This window comes from Cephus cinctus, unplaced genomic scaffold (genome assembly GCF_000341935.2).
Source record: "Cephus cinctus unplaced genomic scaffold, Ccin1 Ccin1_scaffold1978, whole genome shotgun sequence".
In the NCBI taxonomy this organism is placed as follows: domain Eukaryota; kingdom Metazoa; phylum Arthropoda; class Insecta; order Hymenoptera; family Cephidae; genus Cephus; species Cephus cinctus.
This window is the reverse complement of record NW_014334080.1, coordinates 62,688-90,464: the sequence shown is the minus strand read 5'-3', so window position 1 is coordinate 90,464 and position 27,777 is coordinate 62,688. Positions and strand designations below refer to the sequence as shown.

The 27,777-nt window shown below is 39.0% G+C and overlaps 1 protein-coding gene across 1 annotated transcript; it reads right to left on the bottom strand.

The window, feature by feature from the left end:
* Window positions 1-9,226: 9,226 nt before the first annotated feature.
* LOC107274006 lies at window positions 9,227-27,777 on the bottom strand. The gene is made up of 5 exons (XM_015752717.2): window positions 26,669-27,777; window positions 17,673-18,032; window positions 16,392-16,512; window positions 15,460-15,632; window positions 9,227-10,836 (listed from the first exon to the last, which is right to left on the bottom strand). Exons 1-5 carry the CDS (start codon window positions 26,733-26,735, stop codon window positions 10,769-10,771), a joined length of 789 nt encoding a protein of 262 aa, XP_015608203.1. The 5' UTR covers window positions 26,736-27,777; the 3' UTR covers window positions 9,227-10,768.

Below are 27,777 nucleotides of genomic sequence, written 5' to 3'. Positions count from 1 at the left end.
CCCCTTGCCCCCCCCCCCCTTCCCGCACGGAATTGCACAGTAAGCAAATTTCATGTAAACCCACATAACGAAATATCTCCTAATAGTCCCGTAACCATTCTCAGAATGTGATTCTTTAGCAAAAATCTATGTAATATCTCAATATTATTCAAATTTACCACAATAACCTCAAGATTATGTATATCTTTGCTTTTTTCTCTTTTACAATTTGCTTTCTGTTGTTTCATGTGTTTTATGTTTGTCAGTTTTTCATTTAGATTTTATTTGTAAAGCAACATTCTTAACCACGGAATAAAGGTAAGTATAATTTTCCACAGAAACCGTGATGTCAAATCTAGAAAGTTTAGAAGCGTAAACATCCTGTGCTTTGCTTCAAGTAGAAACGAACTGTAATTGTACAGATTTAGGGTGGTATGATCATATAACGGAAGTCAGCCCTTACTAAGGTATTCGTCCCTTTTCGTAAGACTCAGAAGCATTCCTTTTATGTTCGAATGCCCACCAGCCGAATGCCTGCGAAATTACCTTCGTGAAACTTGCAGATGACTTTTCTTGGCTGTTTCGATTAAATGCTTCGTTCTCCGAGGCATCCGACTTACTGCTCTGCCATACCCACCTTTCAACATATATAATATGTATACGTACCTTTTACTGGTTATATACTCACTGTGCTGTATTTTATACCCGGAAAAGAAAGAAAGAGAAAGGGGTAGAGGAATGGGGATAGAGGACAATTAAGAGAGCATGTGAAAGAGACTTCGGAAATGCACAATGGTTTCAAACTGGATTATCTGTTGCTATATATTCTTGTTATATTTTACAATAAACAACTATAAAGTCACAGTTTACAGCTTTTTACATTAACGAACCCCATATATGTATATCCTATTAGCACGATACTGAAAGCATTGAAAGCATTGAAATTCCCTAATGACTCGATAATTATTTTCTCAAATTAGAGAGTATTATATTATTCCACTAGTATTCGGTGTTCGTGTTGATCTTTCTTCTTTTTAAATAGTATCACGGAGAAAGTGACTGATCTCGATTAGCAATTTGGGTCCTCTTAGACCTATCAATTTTGACTGTGTACTAATTATAACTGTGCCTGACTTACGATGTCTCATTAGAAACTGTACCATTACCGATGATGTATCAGTAAAAAGAATACAGTAATGATTATTTAATAAATATCAGGAAGGTTCGGTCGCTGAGGTAGAAGAGCTAAAGCTCCGTTACTTAATAAATCCCTAAATTAAATATTACGTATGCTGTGAAAAAATTATGAAGATCGAGAGAAGCAACGAAAATGACAGAAAGTCCAAAATCTGAAATTACTAATGAATATTTTTGGTGAAAAAAATTGCCATGTACATTATATAAGACGAAAGTTACCTAAAACATTGATGTCACAAAAATGGTGGTTTCGTTAACAAATTATTATTTGACCCCCGTGCAATTTCCGGAAACTCTTAAATCCAAATATTATAAAGGTAAACTGAACTGACTCAACCACTAAATCCCTTTGATAAGCATTGCAAAGAAATCTCAGGTTGAAGTATCCGCGGCTCTTTAAAAGTCCATGTAAACTAGCACTTTTGAGAAACAGATATAGTTAACTGGTTTGCGGACTGGCAGCTTTAGCTCAAAGAGCTTATTTGACTGTCACGGCGTACGAAAGGGAGGCTCTTTCTCAATCAACCCCAATGTGAAAGCATTATTGATGTGTCTCTGTAATCAGGACTCGACACAGACCGTTTCACAATCAACTTCACTCCAATCCATCGCGGCCCGAAGCCATTTAGAAATTGGAGCTTGAAGGGTGTCAGGGGGGTAGCAAAAGCGACAGCAGCAGCAGCAACGACTCAACCAGGATCAGCAAAACTATGAGAGTCAAAGAGCACAACAGCGATCTAAATTCAGTAGCTGCCTCGTCGCCGTGTTGCACAATTGTTGTTCAACGAGATTGTGAATTGTTGCTTTTATGCATTGTCGCCGTCGACGTCGGACGTCGCGACGCGAATTGGCGACTAGTGGCTGACGACACACTTCTCTTTTTTTTTTATTCGACTTTTGTCACGATGCGCTCCGATAGAACGATACACGTGACATCTGGCGGTTTCGCAATGTGGCGGCCTAGGGGTGAGCAATAGATACGGGGTAAAGGGGGGGGGGTGTGATAAGAGAAACACGCTTAAAAAAATAACTCGGTATTTCGTCGCTTAACAAAAATTGATTTTGGTGACTTGCAACCCTTGCGTGTAATCGACGGGGATAGATTGATGCCTCATTCCTGTCTTTTTTATTTTTTATACTGTGAGTGAATTTTTAATATTATTTTTTCAATTGAATCCCCTTGTCCAATATTTAGGCTCTGATCTAGAAAATAGATGTGCTATCGATTTTCCAGATGAAATTTCTATTAAGGACCTTCCGAATTATGAATTTAATTAATATTTTGGTATCCAATTAACGTTGGTTAATTATGACTGAATTTACCATCGATCGACGAATTTCCGCCCAACGCGGATAATTGATATAAAAAATGTCGATAATGATAGAAAACAGAAAGAAATTAAATAAATGTGCAACATTGTATATAGCAATTTGAAAAAAAAAACCTAGTTCGCATACAGTGAATGATCCTGAAAGGTCAAAGGGTTAATTAAAGAAATAGAGTAAAAGAAGAAATATATATGTATAGTTACGACAAGATGATAGAAAATCTAGAGAAAAAAACTTGAAACGAGAAGTCAGGATTGTCTGAGGTGAACATAAAGGAGAGAATACTGACAGAGTACTAGTAACAGAATAATAGTCACCAGGGGTGGTGGGAGGTTTAGGTAGGCTAGGTGGAAAGAGGTCAGAGGTTACAATGAGACTTTACGTAGCAATAAATAACCACCCTTTATCCACCCTTTCATTCTCGAGCCAGTTTCGTCCTCGTAGTTACAGCCCCAACCAGCCACCCCCCACCCGCCATCCAATTCTACCTTTAACCACCCTTTACCACCTTCAGAACCTACCAAACCTTCTTTATACTCCGAGAACTAAAGCAAGAGGCGCCGCTATTGCTGACAATGACAACTGAATATTAAAAGCGCTCATCCGAAATAATAACTGTTTTATTTCAGAGTTATAACCACGCGAATAACAAGGGCTCGTTTATCAAAGCGAAGGGTTTAAGAGTCTCGTTTCGTATACGATCTTTGCACGAGGGGCCGAATTTTTTGAAACGTTAAATAATAATCATTTTTCTTTTTTGTTTTACAGTTGCATTTCAAAAAGGCATATAAAAAAAATTTCTTACTTTAGCAATTTTTTCAAATTTCTTCCCTCATCAATCTTTCCTTTCTCTCTCTCTTTCCCTATTTATCTCTCGGCGCATGCATGGGGGTTGATAGTGCCAAGCGAGAATTGCCAAGCGAGCAACTCATTGGCCACAATCGAAAGTCACGGTGTAATTAACAGGATATCGCGTGACATCAAAGTAATTAGCGACTCACACCATTGGACCATAATTCGAGTTCGTGTAATTAGCACGAGAACTCGTCCTGAATTTTTGCGTGGCGTACTTTTAATTAATTCGTACGGAATGCACGAGCTTTTTTCCCCATACTGCCGTTATATCTCGAGATCGTATGGTCTTTATGTGTCTAGGGATTTTTTCGGGGGCTTCTTTGTCATCTTAAGAAAACTAACTTAGTTTCAAATATTCGTCACTAATAAAATTTATATTGATAAATATATACATATATCGTATGATGTTCAGAATGCGGTAAAAAGTTACCTACTACCAAGTAGCTACTTGGGCATCGCGATGCTGAATTATGATGATTTCTCAGACCACGTGGTCTAACGCTTGAGAGTTGAATCCTAACGCGAGCATTCTGTCAACTGCGTTAGCTAAGGTACTTTAAGAGGTAAAGCCACCATTTTTGTTGCATTTTCTTAAAGTACGCACCTTTAACAATTCGTACGCCAAATTCAACATGGAAACTCGAAAATGTAAAAGTTTGGTGGAGTGGGTCAAGCGGCTTAAAAAATATAATGGCGCAACTGTAAACACGTTTTTGTCAAAGCGACGTTTTTCAAAAAAGTGGCAACGATTAGTAGTAATTATCCGGCCGGAATAAAATTTTGTGATGTCATTAATCATTTTAATATATTCATTTCCACAAAGTCAATTTTTTATATTCCAGTTATTTCCATTTTTCCGGCCATTTCTCTTCTTTTTATATACGTCAAATTTCGAACTTTATCGATAGTACATTGCCATTCGCGGAAAAAAAATTTCGAAAAATCGCTACGTCCAAAGGAAATTACACTTTTACAGCGTAACAAAACGCGTGCACTTTTTTTCTCCTTTTTTCATCCAGAGATTTCTTTGTCACTAACAAGAAGGATCTCGTACATGGATCTCCATGAAATATATAACGTCTCTTCCTTCTGTTATTATTCCGTAAAAACTGGTAGTAAATCTTCAATGTATGACAAACAATTGATCCATTGTTATTTATTTCTATCCTTCCCATGTTCGATAAAAAATAAAAATAGAAAAACGGTATTGTTTTTTTTTCCACCCTTAAAGGAAAGAAACGAGCAAACCGTCTCGCGCAAGCAGTAAACCGCCTCCAATGCCAGATAGAATCAATCTCTGCATTTCAGTTGGGACGTCACTTTGACAAGTTTCGTCGTCGTGCCGTTTCCCCTAGATACGTTATCATACAATGTTTGCACAACTACCTACTCTGCGAATAACAGCATTCTTACTGCTCCGAGATAGCGACGTTTTTGAAATACGACCACGTCCACCTGAGATCACGAGTTCCCTATTAGAAAACTGCTCAACTGCATGACGCTTGTTCTAACGAGTCAACTCTTCCGCCAGTCGGAGGCTGCCTTTAGGCATAACTCCTTTATGACAAAGCACATGACACAGACAAGAAAATCAAATCAACCGGTAATAGGACTATTTGTTAGACCTATTTGGTTTTATGTAGAAATACAATAAAAACAATCTCACGCAATCTAACTATGAATCCGCATTCCATTTACTAACATCCAGCAGTAGCTGGGCTGACCTCCCTTTTAACACCAGTGTAATCCAGAACTAGGACAATATATTATCGTTGGTATTGTTAACGAAATTCACGCTTTCTCATTTATAGTTTAACCTAATAATCTTCCTTTTTAAAATTACCGATATTTCAATTCGAACCTTATTTGCACGATCCGGAGAACCCCATCGAACCATAAAGTTTACAATATATATACATTGAATCAATGAAAAATGTCATGTATATATCGTACGAACGCATCCATATAAATCCTTTCTGATACCTGATTTTCATGTAATTAATATATTAATTAACATACCTCGTTACTGTATCAATTGATTAATCACGCAACCCGCGCTTGGTAGTCATTACAGTTACCGCACGTTATACAGCAATATCGTTACGGATTATACAAGCATGGATTTTCATTAATACCATATACTCATCGATTTACTACGATGCAGAACAGCCAACGATTTAATCCCACGTAAATTTAGTACCGAACCCCCATGCTAGAGATGTGTGGGATAGTTTGGATACGAGTGTATAGAGGCACTACAGACAGTAAAGGTACATGTCTGTAATATAACGGTAATACAGTGTGTAATACAGTTACATATATTATATACATCCCTAGTTTAAGAAGGGAACGTAACACAAGATGGCGGCGTACGATGGCTGTACGTACCCTTAACGCTTTCGTGCTGTGTAATTCAAGACGTTAATAGCGAATATTATGCTGGTGCTTTGACGTAGCAAAACACTCGATATTCTGTGCTAGAGTTACGTGACTTTTCATCAATTGACTTTCTATGTTTTTCTCACCCTGAAGACTTATATTCTTATACACGAGTTGTCCTAGGGCATTTAAACTGTAAGGTTGGCACATCTGTAATTCATATAGGAAATGCTTTTTTTCACGTCTGGCCTAGCAGATTTAGTATGCCAACATTGGAATTCGATATTGGTATTGTAGAGATAGTCGTAGGGATATTTGGGGATTATGAAAATTCAGAGGAGATTTGCTTGCATCTTTTTCATTTTCTTAAGTTGCCGCAGGGTGAAGATGTACATATATTACAATAGATTGTAGTGGTTGTAAGTTATCCGTATGTCATACTATATATTTGTAATAAAAATTGCACAGGACTTGACGAAGTCAATTTTTTGTGAAATTATTCTTACACCAATATTTTTGAATATACAAAAAGAAAATAATTGCTATTAAGCTGAAAGATTTTTGGATTTCAATACATTACTAAACAATTAGTCATTTACGTACAATTTTCTGTTTACCTTGTATTGAACAATGTTAAATAAATAAATTAGATAAATAATGACCGATGATTCACCGTCGAACGAGTGTCCATGCATAATTTATTTGTACTTGCCGAATCCAACAATGTCATGGACAAAAATATAATGGGAGTAAATAAACGAGCATTAATCGGGACTGACGATATATTAAGTGAATATCAATAATGCCAACGCAGTGAATTCATGGAATACTAAAAAAAATATTACAAGTTAAAAACGGTAAAATTATTGAAAAACGAACGAGTGACGTCACTAACGTAGATATAGATACTGTAGAAGTAGATGTCCTCGTCACGACGGCCATATTCAACTAACCAAGTAAAAACTATCTCGAAACACAAATGAATTATTTAAATTAACATACACTTCGTACGATTAGTTGAATATAATATTATAATAATTGCGATATACATATACATAAATGTTTTCATATTTTTCATTTGCCTCTATCAAACACGAATATTCCTCTAATTAATATCGCCCTTCAAGTATTGTTATTTGTTACCACACATTTGGTTAACATTCCAAGATACATACCTCGCAGCTGCTGATGGATACCGTGTAAAGGACGAAAGTCAGGAAGCACGTAGCAAAGTCTAGTAAATTTAAATGACAAAAAAAAGAAACGGGAGGATTAAATCGTATGTTACCGGTTCTGCCGCGTTACGCCGCAGGAATACTGGAGCGTCGACATTCTCGCAACACTTTCTGGCCCTGAGGCGTCTTCTCTTGTTGCTTCGCCCCCCTCCCCCCCCCCAACCACTCCCTCGACCATTTCTCTTCCACCATTGTTGGCAACCCTGTGACTTTGCGGACTTCGGGGAATCCGTCAGTGAATTCCCTAGACAGTGCTCGGCCTCTCTTGCGTAACGCTATGTGGAAACTCATGTAACGGAAATGCAGAGACCTCTGGTGTAGGCGTTTCTACGGTTAGATAATATTTTTGTGAAAAATACATTGACCGGATTATTATGGAGATTTCATTTATGAAAATAAAATTGGATTTTGATCTTACAATATTGTCTGATACTATATCACCTGTATACAGCATACGCGTGTCTTCTATGCCTCCAACGGCTCCGAAGGGCTACACTGGGGATGATAACCCATTAGGACTTTGCTATGAGGAAACCGGATACGGAGCCTGGGGACAATAGGAAGAACATGAGGGTTCCAGGCTAGTTGCAGTAACGTTGTACGCTGGTAGCATTGAGGGACTCCGGAAAGTCTTGTTCAGGAGTGATAGCTATACAGTCAGGACTCCACAAGGATTCTCTTCGTCTTTGACCACTGCTCCAAGATCATATATCACATATACACGTTGGACTTCTTTGTCCTTCCTCATTAATATATTCTACCTTATGAAGGGGGAATCAAATTTTTTCTCTCTCACACTAAATGAGTCACCCTCCAACTATTCTTTCTCATTTGACGTACATACATATTTATTTTATTTTTCATTTTTTTTTTTCATTGTCGATACTTTCGACTTACATAAACATCGTACAGGCGGATTCGTATAATTCGCAATAAACGATACCGTAAACGAGTAAGTCCGACTTTAGTCGAATCAATGGCAACGCGATCCGACGGGATATCCGTGAGATCAGATGTCCTATATCACAGCACATTTTTTAAATTAAAAAAAAAACATTTTCGCAACATTTGCATAATAAATACTTTTTTTTTGTGCAAAAAATATTAATCGAAACATGTTTTTTTTTTTTATACTGAGAAAATAAAGGGGAATGAGAGTGATAGAAATAATTGACCTACGTCCCTAGATAATTCGTACTCATTTTTTTCTTCTCTCTTTCGATTCTTTTAATAATTTCAATTTCACATGTAAATTCGTATCCCTTTTCTCCCTTTTTCTTCCGTTTTGCACGTTCGAGCTACATGAAAAGCCTCTCGCGTTCAATGCAACGGTGCCGCTGCGCCTTCGTGCTAGTTGCACTTTATACGCGCGTGTACCACTGTTTGCATTTGCGACAGGAGTGGCACTTAGCTCTGCTTGTTGTTCATTAAATTGTTTAAACAATGGTAAAAGGGGCCTCGGTTCACGTAAAGCATGTATAAACGTACCACACACACTGGTTCACGGGTCAAAGGTCATTGGTATTGGGATTTCTCAAAATTGGAAATATCCGATTATGGACTAGATATTGTATAATTTGCTTTTCTTTTGCGATTAAAAGCTACACTTTATCTATCTGTTTCGATATATAAAAATTTGCGAAATAGACATTCATCATATTTCATCTCATTGATCCTTCCGTTAATTAAAATCAATATCGAGATTTGGTTATTGATACTGTTTTGTGTGCCAGTAAAAAGCGTGCTTCACATTCGTTTGCACATAATCAATATTTGCGAACAGAGATCTCTGATTGTGGGACAACAACAAAACATTTTCAAATTGTAAATATTCCAGGCATCGCAATGTTTGAACGCAACCTTATATATACTAATATCCCATTACCGATTATCTCTGAACAAATTTTTTTTCAAATATTCTCCGTCTTTTAAAAATTGTTTACGTTTAACATTTTGACATAGGATGAAAACATTTCCTCAACAAGAAATTTTGAAAACCTTTGGAAGGATATCAAGAATAAAAATCGCGCACATTTAATCGTATTAATAAATCATTATTATTATAATTAATTAATCGTACCCTGTATTCAATAACCACCAACGGGGACTTTAAATAGAATAAATAATTTCATTTAATTTCTCTGACACGTAAATACCGAATTTAATTTCTCTCGTATCAGTCTATGATATATATACACATATATGTATATATATATATATATATATATATATATATATATATATATACACACACATATACATATAAATTTATCAAAAGGGTAGTTTCGAGGACTTTTTGTCTTGAGTATTGACAGTTATGGGGACACTTGATGTTTTTCAGGATGGGGGCTTAGAAGTACTTTGATACGTAACGTATACTGCCAGGACCATAAAGCGACACTCACACTGAATTTTCCAACAAAATTATTTATGGTACACACTCGGAGTTTTGATGAGCTAACAAATGGTTTCCTTAGGTTAGATTAAGTTAGAACTCCAATGTCACATGTCCCAAGGTATACTTTTTCGTTTGTTTTAGAAAAAACCACATTGGCTTGCCGTTGTGAGTGCCATACGTCCTCGAAACTGCTCTTTGACAAATTTATATACATATAAATATACCTATACATATAATAAATATACAGAAAGGCTGCTCCCAAGATTGCCAGGGTTACCTGAATTTCATACTTCCAGGAATGTCCCCGAAGTTTTTTGTTTTATCGCAACGACTACTTAGGGAACCATAAAGCGGCAGTCACATCGCATTTTTCCAAAAAGTTTCCACTCTCAGCCACTCCGCTCTACCGTGAAGGGCTCGGAAATGGTTACGCTGGGCTAAGATTGTTCAAAAATTCTAACGTTGGATGCCTCAAGTTCTTCTTTTTTAATTATTCTAGTTTCCCGTTGTGAGCAGAGCCCATTTTCATACCTACCTCAATCTAGCCATTCTGTATATTTATATACACACAATATACGTAATTATGTAGTTTCATACTAATACATAGTAATTCGTCGTAATCTTCATTGTCCAAGCAAGCTAATTAATACGTAATCAATATGTAATTACGATATCTCTCCAATTGCATAAGGAGGTATTGTGTGCCCTGTGTGTGTGTATCGATATTATGTACATACGTAGTAATGACTTGGCGCCAACAATAGCCGACGCATTGACTAGCATAAAACTTTTTGATTGAAAATTTTCCGATCGCGTGAAAATCGTTTCAATTGGGCTACCGCGTTTTTCAGCACGACTCAATGGAATATACGAATGTATCTTATATTGTAGAGATGTCATGGCGAGAAAAATATTCGGGCGAACGTTTGTTATCAAATTGTTGGAACCGATCAGGCAACAATTTTCAGGAAAATCAAATTTGGAATATCGACCGTGAATATTTCGTCGACGTAAAGGACCTCCTCCAGTTTTAACCTAGTAGGTAGGGCACGTTAATTTTTTCTTTAAATGACGTCACTGTACAAGATCACCATATTGTCCAGGGAATTGTACCCAGAGATAAAATCCGTATATCCCAATGTTTGTGCTGTAAGCATTTCGAAAATTTTTTTAAGCTTCATCAATCTTTTTTTCTTTTTGAGCGAGAAGTGAAATTTTGGTTTCCTTCTCCTCGGCGTAAATTAATTTTTTTTCGTATATTTAACGAATTCAAAAAAAAATGCCTTTCGAAACGCAAGCATACCGACAAACACTCTTAAACAATTAAAAGCGCCAATTTCATTATCGATTTAATTATCAATTATTATTATTATAACTCTTTAGGAATCATTCATAGTTATTGACGATTAGTTGTTATGAGTCCTGCCATTACCAGCAAAGATGACAGTCCCGGAAGATTGGCTCCTGAAAAGGAATAAATTAACTTTTTCAAAAACATACATAAACGACGCATCTGCTTGACGAACATTAGTATGATATGTCACCTAAATGACACTAAATTCATGGAAACAGCAACGTTACCTTTCGCTACTTAATCTAGTAACATTTCGTTGACATTGCACCGACACAATATTCCTAGCATCTACCCAAAACATATTTGATTTTTCGAATTGTCTTTTGGTTTTACATATTCTCTTCTTTACACATGAAAATACACATATCTTTGACTGCTAGTAGAGAATAAGCTTCTTCCGTCTTGCAAAATTGTCCAGCAGATAGAAATAGCACTCATGTCGCAATACAGATCGGGTGGTGGGGGGTGGGGGCAGGCGAGGATGAGGGGTAGAAAAGACGATAATCCTGAATCGGCTGGCTGAAAATTAACATTCTGCTAGCATTTCGCGGTGTCTGCTTCGCGCTCTACTTTCTTCTAGCAGCCCCTTTCTACTTCTCTTTCTCCCGCCGTCCACCCCTCCTCCCGCCCTTACATTTCTCTCGTCTCCCGGCAGCTTTCTCATGTTTTTAAATGAAGAGTCGCCATCTCCTACGACGCCTCCGTGTCATTTCAGTTACCTTGTCAGCCAGCCAGACGAGTCGAGAGAAAGGGGATGAAAGGTGGAGAAAGTGCTGATAAAAAAGAAAGAATAGCAAGGGAAAAATGTCGGCGGCAGTGGCGGCGGTAGCGGTGGGGATGGAGGAGAGGGTAAGCGAACGAAACCGGCAGAAGGAAAACTGGTAGGAAAAGGTACACAAGCCTTATTGAATACATTATTAATAGGAACGTTGGATGGGTGATTAGCATAAAATTTTAACTCCAGCAAGAAAATCCATAGGGTATTTGCCATTTCCCTATTCATCCCTTAATTTTTTCTCTTTCTCATTTGCGTCATCATCCCCCTCCTCCTTTCTGTGGAACATCGTCTTTATCAAGTTGCTATGAAATTCTCCCTTCCCCCCCCCACCCCGCTCCCCAACACCGTATCGCGAAATCTTTTTCGTACTAGGGGAATGTTTCATTGAGTTAAAGCCCCAAGCTAAATTACCGGAGATTCCATTTAGTCATTGTGCGATTTTCGTCACTGTGTCCTGGCGATACCCTACAGGAGCTTTGTGGGGGATGGATTAACGGAATGAAAAGAGGGAAGCTCATCATGTCAACATAAAAAAAAATTTTTGTAATCACTTGGACTTCCGCTGATTTTTCATAAGCTTCGCGAGAATATTCCCTAGAACGAAAGAGATCTTTCTTAATGATGGATGAATCAAGATTCTCCGGTAGAAATTCTAAGAGGGTTACGGAAAATGAGCACTTTCAGAGTTTCGCACAATTGCTTTGTCGGATATATAACGAAGACCTAATGACACCCTGATCAGGGTACATGAAATCGCATTTCATATGGAACGAGATTAAGTTGTCTAGTAAAGAGCCTTGACGACGCGACTTCACTCGATCCTTATTGACACTGGCGCAGGGTATTGCGATTGGATTCACCATAGAGGACTGTGAAAGCTGGAAAGTCAAATTGCACGGATTCTGACGTGAAAGGGACTGTATAGGTACGCATTTCAAAGAACAATGCACATATGAATTATAAAAATCGAAAAGAAAATCCATAGAAGGAAACTGCGGTGTAATTGATTTGAAAACGGGGAAAGTTTTGTACTCACTCCCGTTTTTGTTACGGACAGCCATTATAGAACAGGGATTACTATCTGCGACGTGACAGTGTCTCGTGACAGAAGAGCTGATCCGAAATTTCTAATGCAACTGATTCTCGTCCTACTATGACTATGCTTTGCATGCAGGAAACGCCGTTCATCGAGACAGTTCTAGCGGTCGTTTTGCGGCTACTATGATTTGGCCAGACAGCAGCGGCTTTTCTGTCGGACCAAATGAAGCTCGCCTGAGGATTTCCTGAAATAGGAGTCAGTTGATGCGCCTCGTTGTAACATTAAGAGGGAGATATACTTGACTGACAAAAAATCGAACCCCTCTGGTCTGTACCGAATGTCAACTTAATTAGGTTTCTCAAAATAAGGAACATTATTAGATTTCTCAACGTCGCTCCAGTTCAATATAAGGCAAATCCCGTGTAATCTTTGCACTATTTTTGTCTGTTATATGTATACACTGAAACGTCCATATTCCACCTATGAAATATTTGCGCATACAGCGCACAAATAGAAAGCACACAACGCTCTATAAGCTTCTTACTGTGCGGACGGATCGCGATAGAGACCGAATGAGATGCAAAACAATGAAAAAAAAAAGCATTGCATTCAACAACAATTCGTGGAATAATAATTTTACTGGAAATTTGTCATTTCTATGCAACTAATCGCATTTACGGATTAGGTTTTTGATATCAGAGAGATAACGCGAGAAAGAGAGAGAGAGAAAGCGACAAAAAAAAAGTGAAAGAAAAAACCACTAAAGTTCATATAGTCGAATATGCATTATGAAAAAGCTTCTGAAAAAGCCACCAAAGTCCGAGCGTTTCCTATTTCAATGACTTTTTCACGAATTTCCCGTCAGCTCGATTGATCGATTCGCGTTATCGGACGATTTTTCAGCATTTCCAGCCAACCGGAAGTGAACATAAATCGTCGCGAAGTTATCTGAATTTTTATTTGCGACAACACCGATGAAAAGTAAAAGCGTGCAACGCGTGAGGGCATTTCGCCGATAGAAAGAGGCAGGTAAATTCGTCTGAACGGTCGCGCCAGTTTCTGCTGGTCTCTCTCTCTCTCTCTGTTGTTCTCTGCCTTGTCTTTTTCGCGGTCTTGAGAAAAGGTGGAAGAGTCAGAAACTTCAAGAGGCGTAATGTAGAAAGTGGCTGAAGTCAGTGTTGCGTCATGTAGGTGAGTGGCGGTGGAATATCCCTCGTAGCCTAGTGAAAATTCATCTCGAGCTCGCGGCAGCCGCCCCTCCATCCGCCACCCCCCACGACCCCTCGTTACGATGCAAACGATTGTTTTGCAAATTAGAGAGAGTTTCCGGGCACAACGCTGCCACCCAGCCTTTACGGCCGCTTGCTAATTTCTGCCTATCTGCAGCAGCCCTCGTCACTGTGGCATTTCCGCGGTGGCTGCGTTGCGGTTTCTTTAACTTGTTTTCACCCCTCACCCTTTATATCCACCTACACAGTTTTCTAATAACCAATGACCTCCGGCGCCACCTACTTATAACTTGCGGGTACGCTATTTCGGCCCACCCCTCTTCCCTCCGACCCCCCTCAAAATTGCCATATTCTACAGCACCCCTTTGTACGCTTCATGGTGGTGCGGAACTACCCCTCGTTGACTTAAGTTTTGCTAATAAACAACCCTGTCTTTCTCACGTGACTTTAAACGTACGTATTAACATACATACCTTTCTGCGTATGCATGGAGTTAAAGATTTTTTTTTTACGACATAAGTTTTCGACCCTGTTCGCAAAGCTCCATCTCGCACGCGTCCGTCACGGCAGTCGACTGATTACGATATACTGGTCCTGTGGTAGGGGTATCCTATTTTGAAGGTCACATGAGAATCACCGTATAATATTTTCATGAGTGGGAGACCGTGGGGGAAGGTAAGGACGCGAAAGCTTTTCAAAAATTTACAAAGGTTACGATACGAGCTTCTTTGTACATAATTTAAAATTTTTTAAATATATATATATAAGTATGCTGACCTACTATTCACGTATTCGTGCAAAGCTTCAAGAGCAGGGAAAGTCTCTTATTATATTTCCAGTTCCGTATAGAGATGTCGCCAGTCACGAGAGTAGATATGGCCCTCGTTTAACCAGACCGGCCAGGTAATAAATGGTTAGCGTGCCTATTACGTGGGGGAATGTACACTGATTAAAGGAGAGGTCTTTTTACGAGAATCTTTACGGCTCCGAAGAGGAAGAAAAAAATACATCAGAAAGTCCACGGAATATAGGGTATACATATAGGGTCCACCGAAAGAATAGTTTTGGCCGAAAATCTTGAACAAGAGTGAGTAAAAGAGCGGAGAAAAGGTTGAAAAATAATTCTTATCGTCAACCTCGATCTGTGTGGAGTTTTAACCTAACTTGCGACAATAGCTACCAAACACACTCCCCCTCATCTTCTACCACCCCCCCTTCCTCCATCACGGAAAACGTACCGCGGACACGAAACACTAATAAGCTAAGCGGTTAGTTAAAAATGGCGGAAATTGCAACTGTGCACACGGCGAAAATTTAATAACCCGGCTCGGCGTGATCTTTGAAAGTTACGACGGCGTGCCATTATTAAATTTCACCACCCCAAGGCTTCGCCCACTTGGGGGTTGGCTGGTTTGAGGGTTTAGATGAGAATATGACAGGGCTTCCGGTGGAGTTGGGTTCGTGAAAAGAAAAAGGTAAAAAATGTACGTCAGGTTTTTGCAGTAGTTGCTTTTACCTGAACTTTTTAAATTTTTTGTTTCTTTCGTCCTCACGCCTTTGTAACATTAGGGCTAGGTTCTACTTGGGACAAATGCCGCTGTGGAATTCTGAATGTAACTCATGAAATTTCTAGATGAAAAATTTGTTATAGATTTTTCGCTTTTTTTTTTCTTCTTTGGTATCTCACCATTGTACACGTATTCTCGAACGGAAGTGTAATTGGCTTCCCGTATAGATATTTCGCACTGCATTGTGATGGGTAGTTTGATCTCCTTCGCATTAAGAATCGCCAGCGTCTCCACGTCGTAGCGACCGTCACTTTTGTTTCGATAACGATGCTTCTGATCGTCAAGGGGAATTCTGTAACAAGAAAGTATGATGAAATGGTAAAAAAAAATGTCTAGCTTTTCCCTTCTCCTTTTAAAACTAAAACCACCTCCATATCTATGCAAAACGCAAGGACTTCGTGTTTCAGCATATCCCGACCTGTTTCGATATATTCTTTTTAAAGTCATCCAGGGATTGGACTTTTTTCCTTAGGGACCATGCCGAGGCTACTTTTTTTTCCAACGTGGGTTTCGATAGAAACTCGTACCAAGTTTCCTCTCTTCGTGAATGCCAGAGGGGTTGAACATTTGGGGGCAGTATTCTAAGGGGTCCATTCAATTTCTCGCGTTTCGCGATACGTCTTATCAGAGCACGACGTTTCTCCTCGTATTTCACATTTTATCGTAGGCTGAGCATCTTCATCTGGGACTGGCAAGACCATAATGGCGCCTTGTCCCACGTTCTTACATCATTCTCCTCTACCGTATGGCGTGGCTGGTCGCGCATTTACCAACGGGGAACAGGATCGGAAAAATGATGGACCAAATCTCGCAAATCTAACGATTCATAAAATTCCCCCCCCCCCCTTTTTTTACCCAGATTTCGAAATCCATCAAAGATACTTTCGTCGACGTTGCTCGATTTCCCACCCATAAAATAACAATTTTTATTTTCCTGCCCTAGCAACTCCTGTTTTATATCACTTTCAACTATACAGATACGATTTCCATTGAGACTGCCCCTGCTGACAATTTCATGCCGAGTCTCTTCCGTTCTATTGTTCGGACCTACCTGTCTTGAAGTATCCTCATTGTTGGCCGCGGATACAAGTTTTCCGCCGTGCAAATCATCGCGAGTTGATGCGAATCTCCATAGCCCCTTCGGACTTCCCACCGAAAGTCCGTTTCTGGTGCTGAAATAAAAGTTAAAAAAATTTTTTTTTAAAAATATCATCGCTACAAAATTCAGGGCAATTTCACTCTTTTTACGTAAAAATACCAATGTCGGGCAAACCCCTATTTAACGATCCAACGATAATTCTCCGTTTAACCCCTCACGATCGTGTGTCACACGATGCGGAAGAAATCCCAAAAAATTTAATATTCCATGGAGTCTCCCATAAGAAAAATTTCCGAGACGCAGGGTAAACGCCGAAATTCATTTTCATACCAATTTTCCTACGAACCGGGTGTTCCTTCTTTATCTCTCTCTCTCTCACTCGCTCTCAACGCCCTTGCACGTTCCTTCATAAAGGACTCGCGCCGTCACTCCACTAGCTCCTTCGTACCTAGATATTTTTTAAAATGCACATCGCATAAAATTTTATGCATTAGTGTACACACCCCGCCGCAAGTGGTTGACTAAAGGCTCGGTGGTCGGGGTTACGGTAGCCACATAATTCATCCATATTCATAGGGTAGTTGAGGTCCCAACTCTAATATGGTACCTTCCAGTGTGCGTGTGGCAGATAGGATTGGTAGCAGTGTGGGTTAGGTGTCAGATCTTTTTCATAAGCCAACGAATAGCCCCGTGAATGGGGGGTGGTTAGTAGCCTAGGGGAGAAAAGGGGTGTGTTGCTCGACAAACGCCTACGTACATAAACAGTAGCCACATAACGCCAGCTAAACCGCGAGCGACAGATGCAATACTTCCGTCCTGGATGTAAACGGTGACTGTAGTATTCGCTTTGGTCATATACGTATATAAATTACCATTCCGATTACGCATTGTATATACTTATAAAAGGTCGTAGCGAACAATGGAAAAAGTTGGGACGAAGTATTCGGCGTCTAGAAAAAAGTTCCAAGCAGGGGCTACTTAGTAACTTGCGGCTAATTAATAAAGTTCCCAACTATAATAAATTTGATAATATCAGTGAAACAGACCACGTTACAATTTCACTTTATATTAATGTCATGGGAATCTGGTAAGGTTGACGTTAACCAAGAACGATGGTCTCTCAGGATCCTCTGGCGCTATTTTCACCCAGGTCTTGTTAAAAATATATTCCCCAGGTCAACAGTGCACAGTGCAAATTCAAAACTTACGTTTCATTGCTCAAATGATACTCACAGTATACAAGCATCCAGCCACTGGCTTCGGCTTCCTCGTACTGCGTCGATATTAAGCAGCGCACCTTACCGGTCAGATCGTGTCCCGGTTTCACGAGCTTGACCGCCCTGTACATGGTGTCCGGATTCTCGCTAGCCTTGTACGAGGGGTCGATATATTTGTGAAATTCGTCGGAACCCGTCGGCTTGTTGCCGCGTATCCACTGATAGATCACGTCTTGATTGACGTACCATTTTATCACCAGCTCGGTATTCATTGATGAATTTATTACGTAGTTACAGTCGAGCACTATTGGCTGATCGGTGCCGGCTTTGACCAGATGAGGTATATCCACACCGGTGATGTTGATCGCGAAGACGTCTGCAAGCATAAGACACGAAAGAGTCTGATTAGTATCTAGGGAATTTTCGTGGGATCGTTTTCACCTTGAGCTCCGATGACATTGGTGAAAATTTGCGAATTTCTAGGCTCAACAATAAAGAAAAAAATTATCTGGGAATTACGCAATCACGCTAAACTGGAGTCTCAAAAATTCTTCAGCCGCCGGATTAACGGCTCCGCGGACCCTTCGAAAGTCACTAGATTTCTATGCGCGAACGAGACGATGCTCGGACGTTCAGAGGTTACGAACATTGTCGCCGGGTTTGCGCGTTTAATTTAATTTCGCCAACTAGTCTCAGACACGCGCAAACTTAGCCGAGAAAGTTAGAAGGGACGTAATGTCGGTACCTAATGTAGGGTACCAACCTACGTTGGATAGGTATACACGTAGGTATATACCAGAGACTCATGCATATTTATGAAATGTAATCAATTAACACGCGCGCATTACCTATTCCTTCGCTCAAATGCGCGGAGCGAAGCAGACGGCGTAAGATCTTGGGGAAATTGCAGGAATTCACTAGGATTTTGGTGGGGTTTCCTGATACCTGAGACGCGACAAGGAAAATTTATACTATAAAGCGTACGTTTTACAACGAGAGAAATATATAAAATAAAGTTGACGACTATTTTTCGATAATTCTTCATACCAATTTGAGTTGACGAAAGTTGGAAACCCTTCAAAGTTTTAAAAACTGAATGTAGCTTAACATAAATATTAAAAAGAAACTCCGTATCTTGTTAGGCGATAAAAAGGAAAAAAAAAATCATAGAAGCTATGAAAAAAAAAAACCTTTATTAAATTAATATAAAAAATATTGGCTTTCAGTCCATCCGCGGCAGAGGTTAATACCATTTGGTAATATTCCATAGAAAGTCCCAGCTCACCCCCGTGATGCTGTTCCGGACAGAGTGCCAATATAGTAGTCAACTACATTGTGTTGCCAATATTCGCGTGTTAGCTATCGTGCAACCAACCCTTTTCGCATCCTGCGAGATTTGCAATGGCGATCGTGGCTGCCAGTTAGCTTGGATCGATAGAGAATTAAGTTATTACGTGTACCAGTAAGTAGCGCGACACGCTAGGGGTGACTTTTTTTTTTCATCGCACCGCATATAAAAAACATTGTTATTGGTTATTAACGTTACCTTGGGGTGGTAATGTGTTTCCTCGAAGTACACCTGATACGCGTATATTAAGTCAATACTACTTTTCCCCCAAAAAAAATGATATCGCAAGACACAGAACGTTCTAATAATTTATTCACGCTACACTTTCCCTGAGGGGTTAATTCAATTTTTAAATATTTTCTCAAATTTTCACGCCAACTCATATCGCCCTGCTATCGTTTAATCGTACATGCCCGCGAACGCTGGTACTGCGCAATGGGAAAAAGTAGAAAAACACATCAGCCCCGACGCAAAGGGTGTAGAAGAGCTTTTTCGTAGGGGTGTGAATATCACGTGGCGCAATGGAGCCTTCATAATGGGATTGCATACGAGTACGGTGGGGCGTCACTATGGCTGTACCCGACTAAAAAGGAATGCGCAAGGTAGTTACCACCCCCCATCCCCACCCCTCCGCCCCCGACGGCAGTACGAAAAGACGGACTGAGAAGAGAGCTTGAATAAGAAAAAGGGGTAAAGGAGAGCTTGAATATAAAATCAGTGACTTCAAGTGCGAATGGAGTGAACTTACGCCAGCTTAGGGTTCAACCTGTACAAAAGGGTTGCAGGTGGTTCAAACGTAGGGTGCATGACCAAAGGGTTCAGTGGAAAAGGATCCTTTGTAGAGTACCGACGAGAAACACACCATTTCGTTCCACTCCCCCTCACCTTATTTATTTCACCTTTAAGCCACGAAAGAATACCTTCGCCAGGGTAATGGCTGGCGGTTGGCGGAAGGAAGGGGGAAGAAAGGAATCAACTCCTGTTTTCTCCATTTGCCACCGGTGCTCTGAGAGATAGCCCACACTCCTAGGGTAGAAACTCTCGAATCGAAATCCGTTTTCATACTCTCCAACGTTTTCCCCGGTCTGGGGAATATCACTAGATCATTGTTTTTTTTATTTCCAAAGCTCATTTTCAGTCTCTCACTCTTCGATCGCGTACGGTCAATCCTCGCGTGAAAAATTTCGGGGGTCATCGGACATATTTATTCGCGATATACTGTATACAGATGGCGTGCGATAACACACTTGTCAATCTACACCCATTTTCCAACCCCTTCGCACGTGTTCCCATTGTTAATTGCTCGTTTACCGAAAGCGACTCTGCGCAATAAATGTCGATGACTCGTTACGGAATCCCCGACTGTTCCCGTGAACCTTGACGTGGCAGAGGGGCAAGGAGAAGGTGGGGATTATTGTATTAACACGTGTTCAAGTGGTAATACAGAAATTTTCCTAACCAACGTCAGCCTGATAATTTTTGAGTTATCAACTTTTAATACAAATTTCTTTAAATCGGCCATTAAACAAATAATTCACGGACTGCACTGCCCGTGCAACGTAACCTAACAAAAATGACTCTGCTCGCAGGATAATAATCATTGGTAAGTTCAATTCCGAATTAAAGATATAAGTTACGCAGTCAAAAAAATCTCTAGACCTCATCGAGCAATAATTGGTATGAATGGGAGGATCCGTGGTAGAGATTGAAGGTGAAAAAAAAGGGGTTAGATTTCCTTCTCCTGCCACTACGTTTTCTCATACCTTCAGGGTGTCAGTTTAGGTTAGGTTAAGGATTTACCCTCGGTCCCATCGAAGGGTAGGTTTCGATTCGACTACAGGGAAGCCATCTATGGAAGAGATTTTCTAGAGGATTGATGATAAGGGTTGGGAAGAGATAAAATTGCATCCAAGTATTTACGTAAGGCCAAGTATGGCCTCTCGTAGTTGTCGCCAACGTGATGACGAGTTGCTTACTTTTTTTTTTATATCTGGAGATAAGGGTGGTGCACGTCACGAACGACAAAATCAAAATGAATAATCGCTATGAGTATAGTACGTGTACCGTAGTTTTCTGGTTATAGTTTTTTGTCTTACTGTTTGTAATCGGTTTTTTAAATTATTTTATACCGTACAACTAATAATATCGAAAGCTGTTATATATAATATATATATTGTAAGCTGTGGTGGAAGTTTTGTGGCATGGCTGAGTTTGTTAGCTCATGAATTAATTATATCTTAAAACTATCTTAACCTAGTCGCGCACCTTAAGGCTTAGTATGTGTGGTGGAAGTGTGGGTGTGTATTTGGATGGGGATGTCCGTCAATCTGTCGGTCGGTATGTTCAGTAACGTTGCAGCCATTATAAGCGTGGTTACGTACTTGTGTGCCTCTCCTGGGGTCTTTCGGATTCTTTATTCCACTTATCCTCCGTCTGCCTCTCTCTCTCTCTCTCTCTCTCTCTCTCTCTCTCTCTCTCTCTCTCTATCTCTCTCTATCTCTCCTTTCTCACACCGTGCTCGCCTCGTCTCTTTCCTTTGGTTTTTTCGTCGACGCGCTTGCTCCTCGCGTTCGCACTCCCGGGTCCCGCGACAACTCGGGGCCTCTCGGCCTAGCAGGGTCGTAGCGAGGCGGGTGCCTCGTCACAATATATACATGGAGTAGATTTTGCTAATATTATATAGTCTATTATCAAGCATCTATGCTATACTAGGATCTAGCTAACTATCCTGATGATATTACAAGCTTTGTATATCAGAGTCCATATAAGTTAAGCTGACGTAAGCCGCCTGCACTGTTGCCAGACTCTCGATTTAACATAAAGGTCGTATTACACCGTCTATAAATAATTGGTAATCAGTGATCGCCTAACGTGAAAAACGTTTCCACGAGTTTTCATCGTGAAATCAAACTACCGGGGGCGACGACGTAGTCCAAAGCAGGTAAAATTTTGAAATTATCGTTTAAGGGTTTAATATCAATCGTTGTCCATTACCACTTATATTTATTTAGCAATTCGCCAAAAAGTTACCCAATCCAAAAAATGTCTTACCAACGGGTATAGGAAGTTGTTCCGCAATCTATAGCCATAGGGGGAGTCGGGTTTATTTAGGACCCTTAATAGGTTGACTAACGTAGGGAGTTGAAAGCCTATTGACATCAGCAAATAGCAAATTTCAAATTCACTATGGGGACACGTGACCGGTATACACGCGTACTGTAACCAACCAGGAAATTCATTCGTAATACACACCATGCTAGTTAACAAGGTAGAAATATTAAACCCCATTAATTATGTCATGTGCTTGTTGCTGAAGTTTGCACCCCCTACGCTACACACGTCGACCAAGCTGCTACGCGGCGCCGTGACCTATCTAGGGGTGGGTGGGTTGGAACGACAGAGAGCCACCGTGTATCAGAAGGGTGGCAGAGGAAGGGGGGAGGCTAGGGGGTCGCGGCTATCAAAAGGGGGTTGGAAACGTGAAACCTAATTTTACCAATTCAAAGGGCTCAAGGTAACCAACACTCAATTTGGCGGACTCTGATGAAAAGATCTGAATTAATGTTTCGTTTCTACGGCATCGTCTTAATCATACAATTTTCGTGGGCAAAAACTTTTTTAACAAAAACGTTTCAGACTGATGAGGCAGTTTCTTCTTCTTCAGAAATCATACGCACAATGCTAACCACAATTGCGCTAAGGTTTGTTCACTGTGATATCCTTGTTTCAGGCAAATTGGCATCTAAGAACGATTGCAGCTACCGATTTTACAGAGCTTTAGGAGACCTGACTCTGTTGAGCAATGACGTAATATATTTCATTAAAGTCACTAAAGTGTACACAAAGTCATACGGCTATAGGTAGTTTATCTTTGAAGTCGATAAGTCATTACGTCAGTCTGGTTGAATCAAAATACATCCCTGTGTTATATTTCACGTTATTGATATACATATATTAGGATTATATTTCATAGGTATCGAGCTACACTAAATCGTCTAGTTTCGATATTCTCGATCAACATGTAAATTTTATCATATTTCCCAGGTAACTGATGGTTATACAAATATTCTCGAGCTTTTTCATTTTTACCCCAAATCCCACGCCACCGATTACCCGCAGTTCGAAACGTGTGTAAAAAAAATATTTTGTTTTTCCCTTTATATCATCCTCTAACTGTTACTCTGTACATTCGTTCCATCTCATTTTTATTATTTCCGTTATTTATGCACGCAAATGAATTTTGCACTGTCCGGCCCGTCACGATGATCTCACTCGGACCAACTCGCTGTAAATTTCGACATTTTTACATTTACATATGCGTGTTCTATATGTTATACTGTCATGTATCGTACGGTCGTGATATACTATTCAATTTTGATCGAGCGGTGGAAAGATTTCTTTTTCCTTTGCCATACGGTGGAAAAATATTGTGAGATAGAATATCACATTGTGACTAATGACAGTTCATTTATTTCTGCCCATCTCTATTGACCATATAAGACTAAGATTTCGTATGATATACCGATATGCGTTATATCATATATTTTGTTCGTACCACAAATAGAACTTGTAAGTATCCTAGGCTATAGACGGTCAGCCCTGTCAGCCCTATCTAGTCAGGTCGAAGCAGCCTGAAGTGAACTCAGTCGGTAATGTAGTTTTTTTCTAGTTCAGGCTAGAGACGTGCAGTTTGATCAGACACAGACGTGCCCTGTCAGCCATTTACGAGTACTGTTGACAGTTATAAAGTGAATTGAGCTTTTTCTTCTTCTTAATTATTTCCACGTATACGAACATCTTCGCATTGATACTGACGATCGTTAAGTTTTGCAGGTAACGAAATATAAAAAAAAACAAGAGAATAAGTACTCGCATATAAAAGAAAGTACAAAGAACAAAATTATAAGTAAAGAATCGAAATGAAAATTTTCTTAAATTTGTAGTGAAAAATATTTCATGGCTATTTTGACGTTATCAATTAAACGGGCGTTTCACGAATTTTCTTTCTTTCGTTTACTTGTTTTTGCTCTTTCTTTTATTTACTCCTCGAGTAAATATCTATGTGTCTTGATATAATTTAATTTATTTCACTTTCACAATCTGTATTCTCCTTTTTTTTTTGTACAGCAAACGCAATCGAAACAGTTCAATAACGAGCGACCGCATATCTTCTCTTCCGATTGGACAATTGGGAATCGAAACTCTACGACATCCAATTACAACTGGCGCAGTGTGTATTATCGGTTTACAGGACTATTGGAGTGCAAGTTCGATGTTACCCGTGTATATTTATGAAACGCTTTATTTAACACGTGCTTTCCCTCCGCGAGGTTAATTAGGGTAGGAAATTCGGTAATGGAAAAAAAAAAATAGTTGAGAATTAGTTGAGAACTTGAAATAGCAGGAAAATTACTAGAAATTCTATATTAAGCCAGACGCGAATATCAGAGGAAGAGAGAAAAAATATATATACGGTATAACGATTAAAAGTGTATAAATACACAATAGTGTATTCTAGTGGGAAGAATCCACTCGCGTTTTTCAAGGTTTTGTCCCTATATCTACTGTACTGCCAGCATATTTTTCTATTCGCTTGCTTATTACTATTATACGATTAATAAATCTACTTCCATGGGGTAATCGACTCTAGCGTTTACCCCTCTGCCCCTCCTCATTTCACAAAAATTCACTAGCATTTTTACGTATGGTATACCGTGCTTGGCTATGAATATATAGTATCACTAGCATTAGAGCTCACGACAGGTTCATTCTATACCAGAGCGCATATTAACCATTATGTATTTTTCGCTGCTTTAAGATAAAAAAACTTTAAGATAAGACTGCTTTAAGATAAGAAAAAAAAAAATTTTGTGAATTTTTACTTATTTCTTCAATTTAAAATATACATCTATAGGCCTCTAAGATATGAAATTATGCACTCTGGTACAAAATGTATCTGGTCGCGAGTTCTACCTTCGGGAGTTATAGTGTTAATCTTTTGACCCACAGAATATAATATACCGCGTTGTTCAGACCGAACGTATCAGCGAAATTTTTGCGCTACTATTTGATTATAATTATAAAACCATATTTAGATGGTACGTCTCGGTTGAACAACCCTGTATATGCAATGTTCAGATAAATTCCTGTTAATGCGCGTATAAGTATCGATAAATCAGAGTATTATATCAATTTTTGATTATATATGGTCGTAGCATTCGATACACCACGATCCTTAATAACCCATAAAAATTCCCAATCGTCCATTAAGAACGTTAAATTCGTCTTTTTATACGGCACAATAGATTTTCCATGACTTTATGTAGTCACCTCGTAAAATCTAGATGGATATTACTATTGCGACCTCATGAAATCTACTTTATTCGCGCTATCAATTTATCGCGTGAGATCCGTGTTATCCAAGGGGATTGTAGAGTCAGAGAGCCTTTCTTGGAAAATCTTTTAGCATCTCACTTCGGTGTCTCTTGTCTCATGAAAATTTCTGTGACTGCCGTTAATCGGCAAACCATAGGGGGTATTCTTTACTGGGGCGCAAATACAATGAAACATACGATTTTCATTTTCTTGAAATTTAAATGTGTCTCATCCTCCCTTTGGAGGATCCAAGGAAAAGCCATGATTTTTCTCCTTACGACAAGAAGGAAAAGAGGGGGTTATTTTTATACTCCGTGGCTGTTGTAAATTTTCAGCATGTGAAAAATCCATAAGTCGCCACGAGTTCACAGTGATAAGGGAGCTGGAGCAAAAAGTGGGGTGAAAAATGGTGCAGGGTGAACAAAAAAAAAACATTTATTTATGAGTCTGCTGAATTTATAACGTGATAAGAAATTCTGTATTTTTCGGTTCATAAAGAAATCAAGAACGAAACAAGCAAGTTTCAATCGAAAGATTCTGCAATCTGAAGAACATTTTAGTTCTGCCACTTTATAACGAAATCTAGTACCTCACTGGTGGGTATTACGAATTTTTTTTATATTTAGTGGCCGGGCGGGTTTTTCTACGACTTTTCAATTCTTTACTAAGAATTTTAAGACATATGTTAAAGTAATATTCTGTGAGAAGTATAAGACCGACATGGATTCGAAAAATTGACTTCCTGTCCATTCCGGTAATAAAAATATATTTTTCATAAAATACGTATATTATTGTTACAAATATACAGCAAGCACAAAAACACGATCTTGTTTTTATGATTGCTCACATAATTTGTATCCAAATATCTCATAAAAGCAGGTTCACTAAGATTCCGATTAACGCTCAGGATACATTCTTAAAATTTAGAATATTAAACGTAATAGCATTAAACGAGCAAGCTTTAATCGAAGTATGAATCTGATATAAAATAAAAAACTTATAAATGTAAATTAGAAAAGGAGGAAAATAAAAAAGAAGATTTCTTAATCTCGACAATACTCGTATCGAAAGCATACCAAAGTTACTAGAGATATCCCACCTCTCTTCGCTCTAATCTCTCTTCCTTCTCTGACATCTTTTTCTGGTAATAAAGTAAATCAGAATAGATCGGAGAATGATAACTAACTTAAGCATACCTTAAGTTCTTCTATAGGAGCATAAGCCAAAAGATCGTCTTTCCATTCTCTAAAGGTTAAAATTTGATTTCGTAACATTTTTATCGAGCTTACCTTTAACGAATATGACCAACAGGAACAGCACAAAAGTGATCAGATGGTCCGTAACCCTGATATACATTTTTCTTGTTTTGAATATTGAATAACGTTTATTTTGTCACCCCCTTCCGTATTTCTTTAATACACTGCTAAAAGTACCATGGCTCTTTTTTCCCTCACGACAAAGTAACACTTTATCACTCTTTTGATTAATTGGGCTACGATTAATGGGTCAAACATTGTAGTTCGTTCACGCTATAAGGATAGTCTTTTTAGCAGAACGTTACGTGCAATACATACTTAAGAGGAAGCCCTTGCCAGACAGGGTAAAATGTTTGAATTTACCAGATAAACATATTAAACTTTAATACGACTAGGCTCATCTGAGTTGTGGGTTCCTAAAGGAACTTCAATGATAAATATACAAAACGGGCCACGACTGTTGCATCATTTAGCGATTAAGATACACAATGTGGTATCAATCACCCATTGACTCCGTACAAAGCAAATTTTCTTTAAAACATGAACAGAGTATGTTAATCATTTTTCACTGACATCGACTTATTCCTTTTCTTTGCTAAACTTTGCACTGGGTTATAAAATTTCGATTACCCGAGTTAAACGATTGTAAAAGTTGCTAATCACTTTCAATGTTATCGCGACATTTGATGTTAATTATTGTTATCCTTTCTTGAATATTCACAAAACTATCTTCGAATAACTTGTGGCCCTTTGAAACTTTGTACACGCGAAATTCGTGCAATAATTTTTAAAAATTTTCGTAGTATCCGCACGTTGCACCATTTTTAAAATGCAAAGATATACATACATTGACTGGTTTCGAGAAGTTTCTTAAAAACGCGTTTATTCAGCAAGAAATTGTTCTTTTCTCGCGTTGGCGTCGTGGATTCTCTGGTAAGTTATAGAGACTAGACTCACTAATCGTCACTAGACACGAAACTACATATATTACGTGAATAAACATATATCACGATTAATTCTCTTCACATTAATTTACATTAATAGTCTTCTTTTCGCGTTCCATTATTCCAAGGTCATCCGAAGTTGATTGAAATACGAATTATTATCTCATGGAAAAGTTTTCCGACGCGATCCGGACCCCA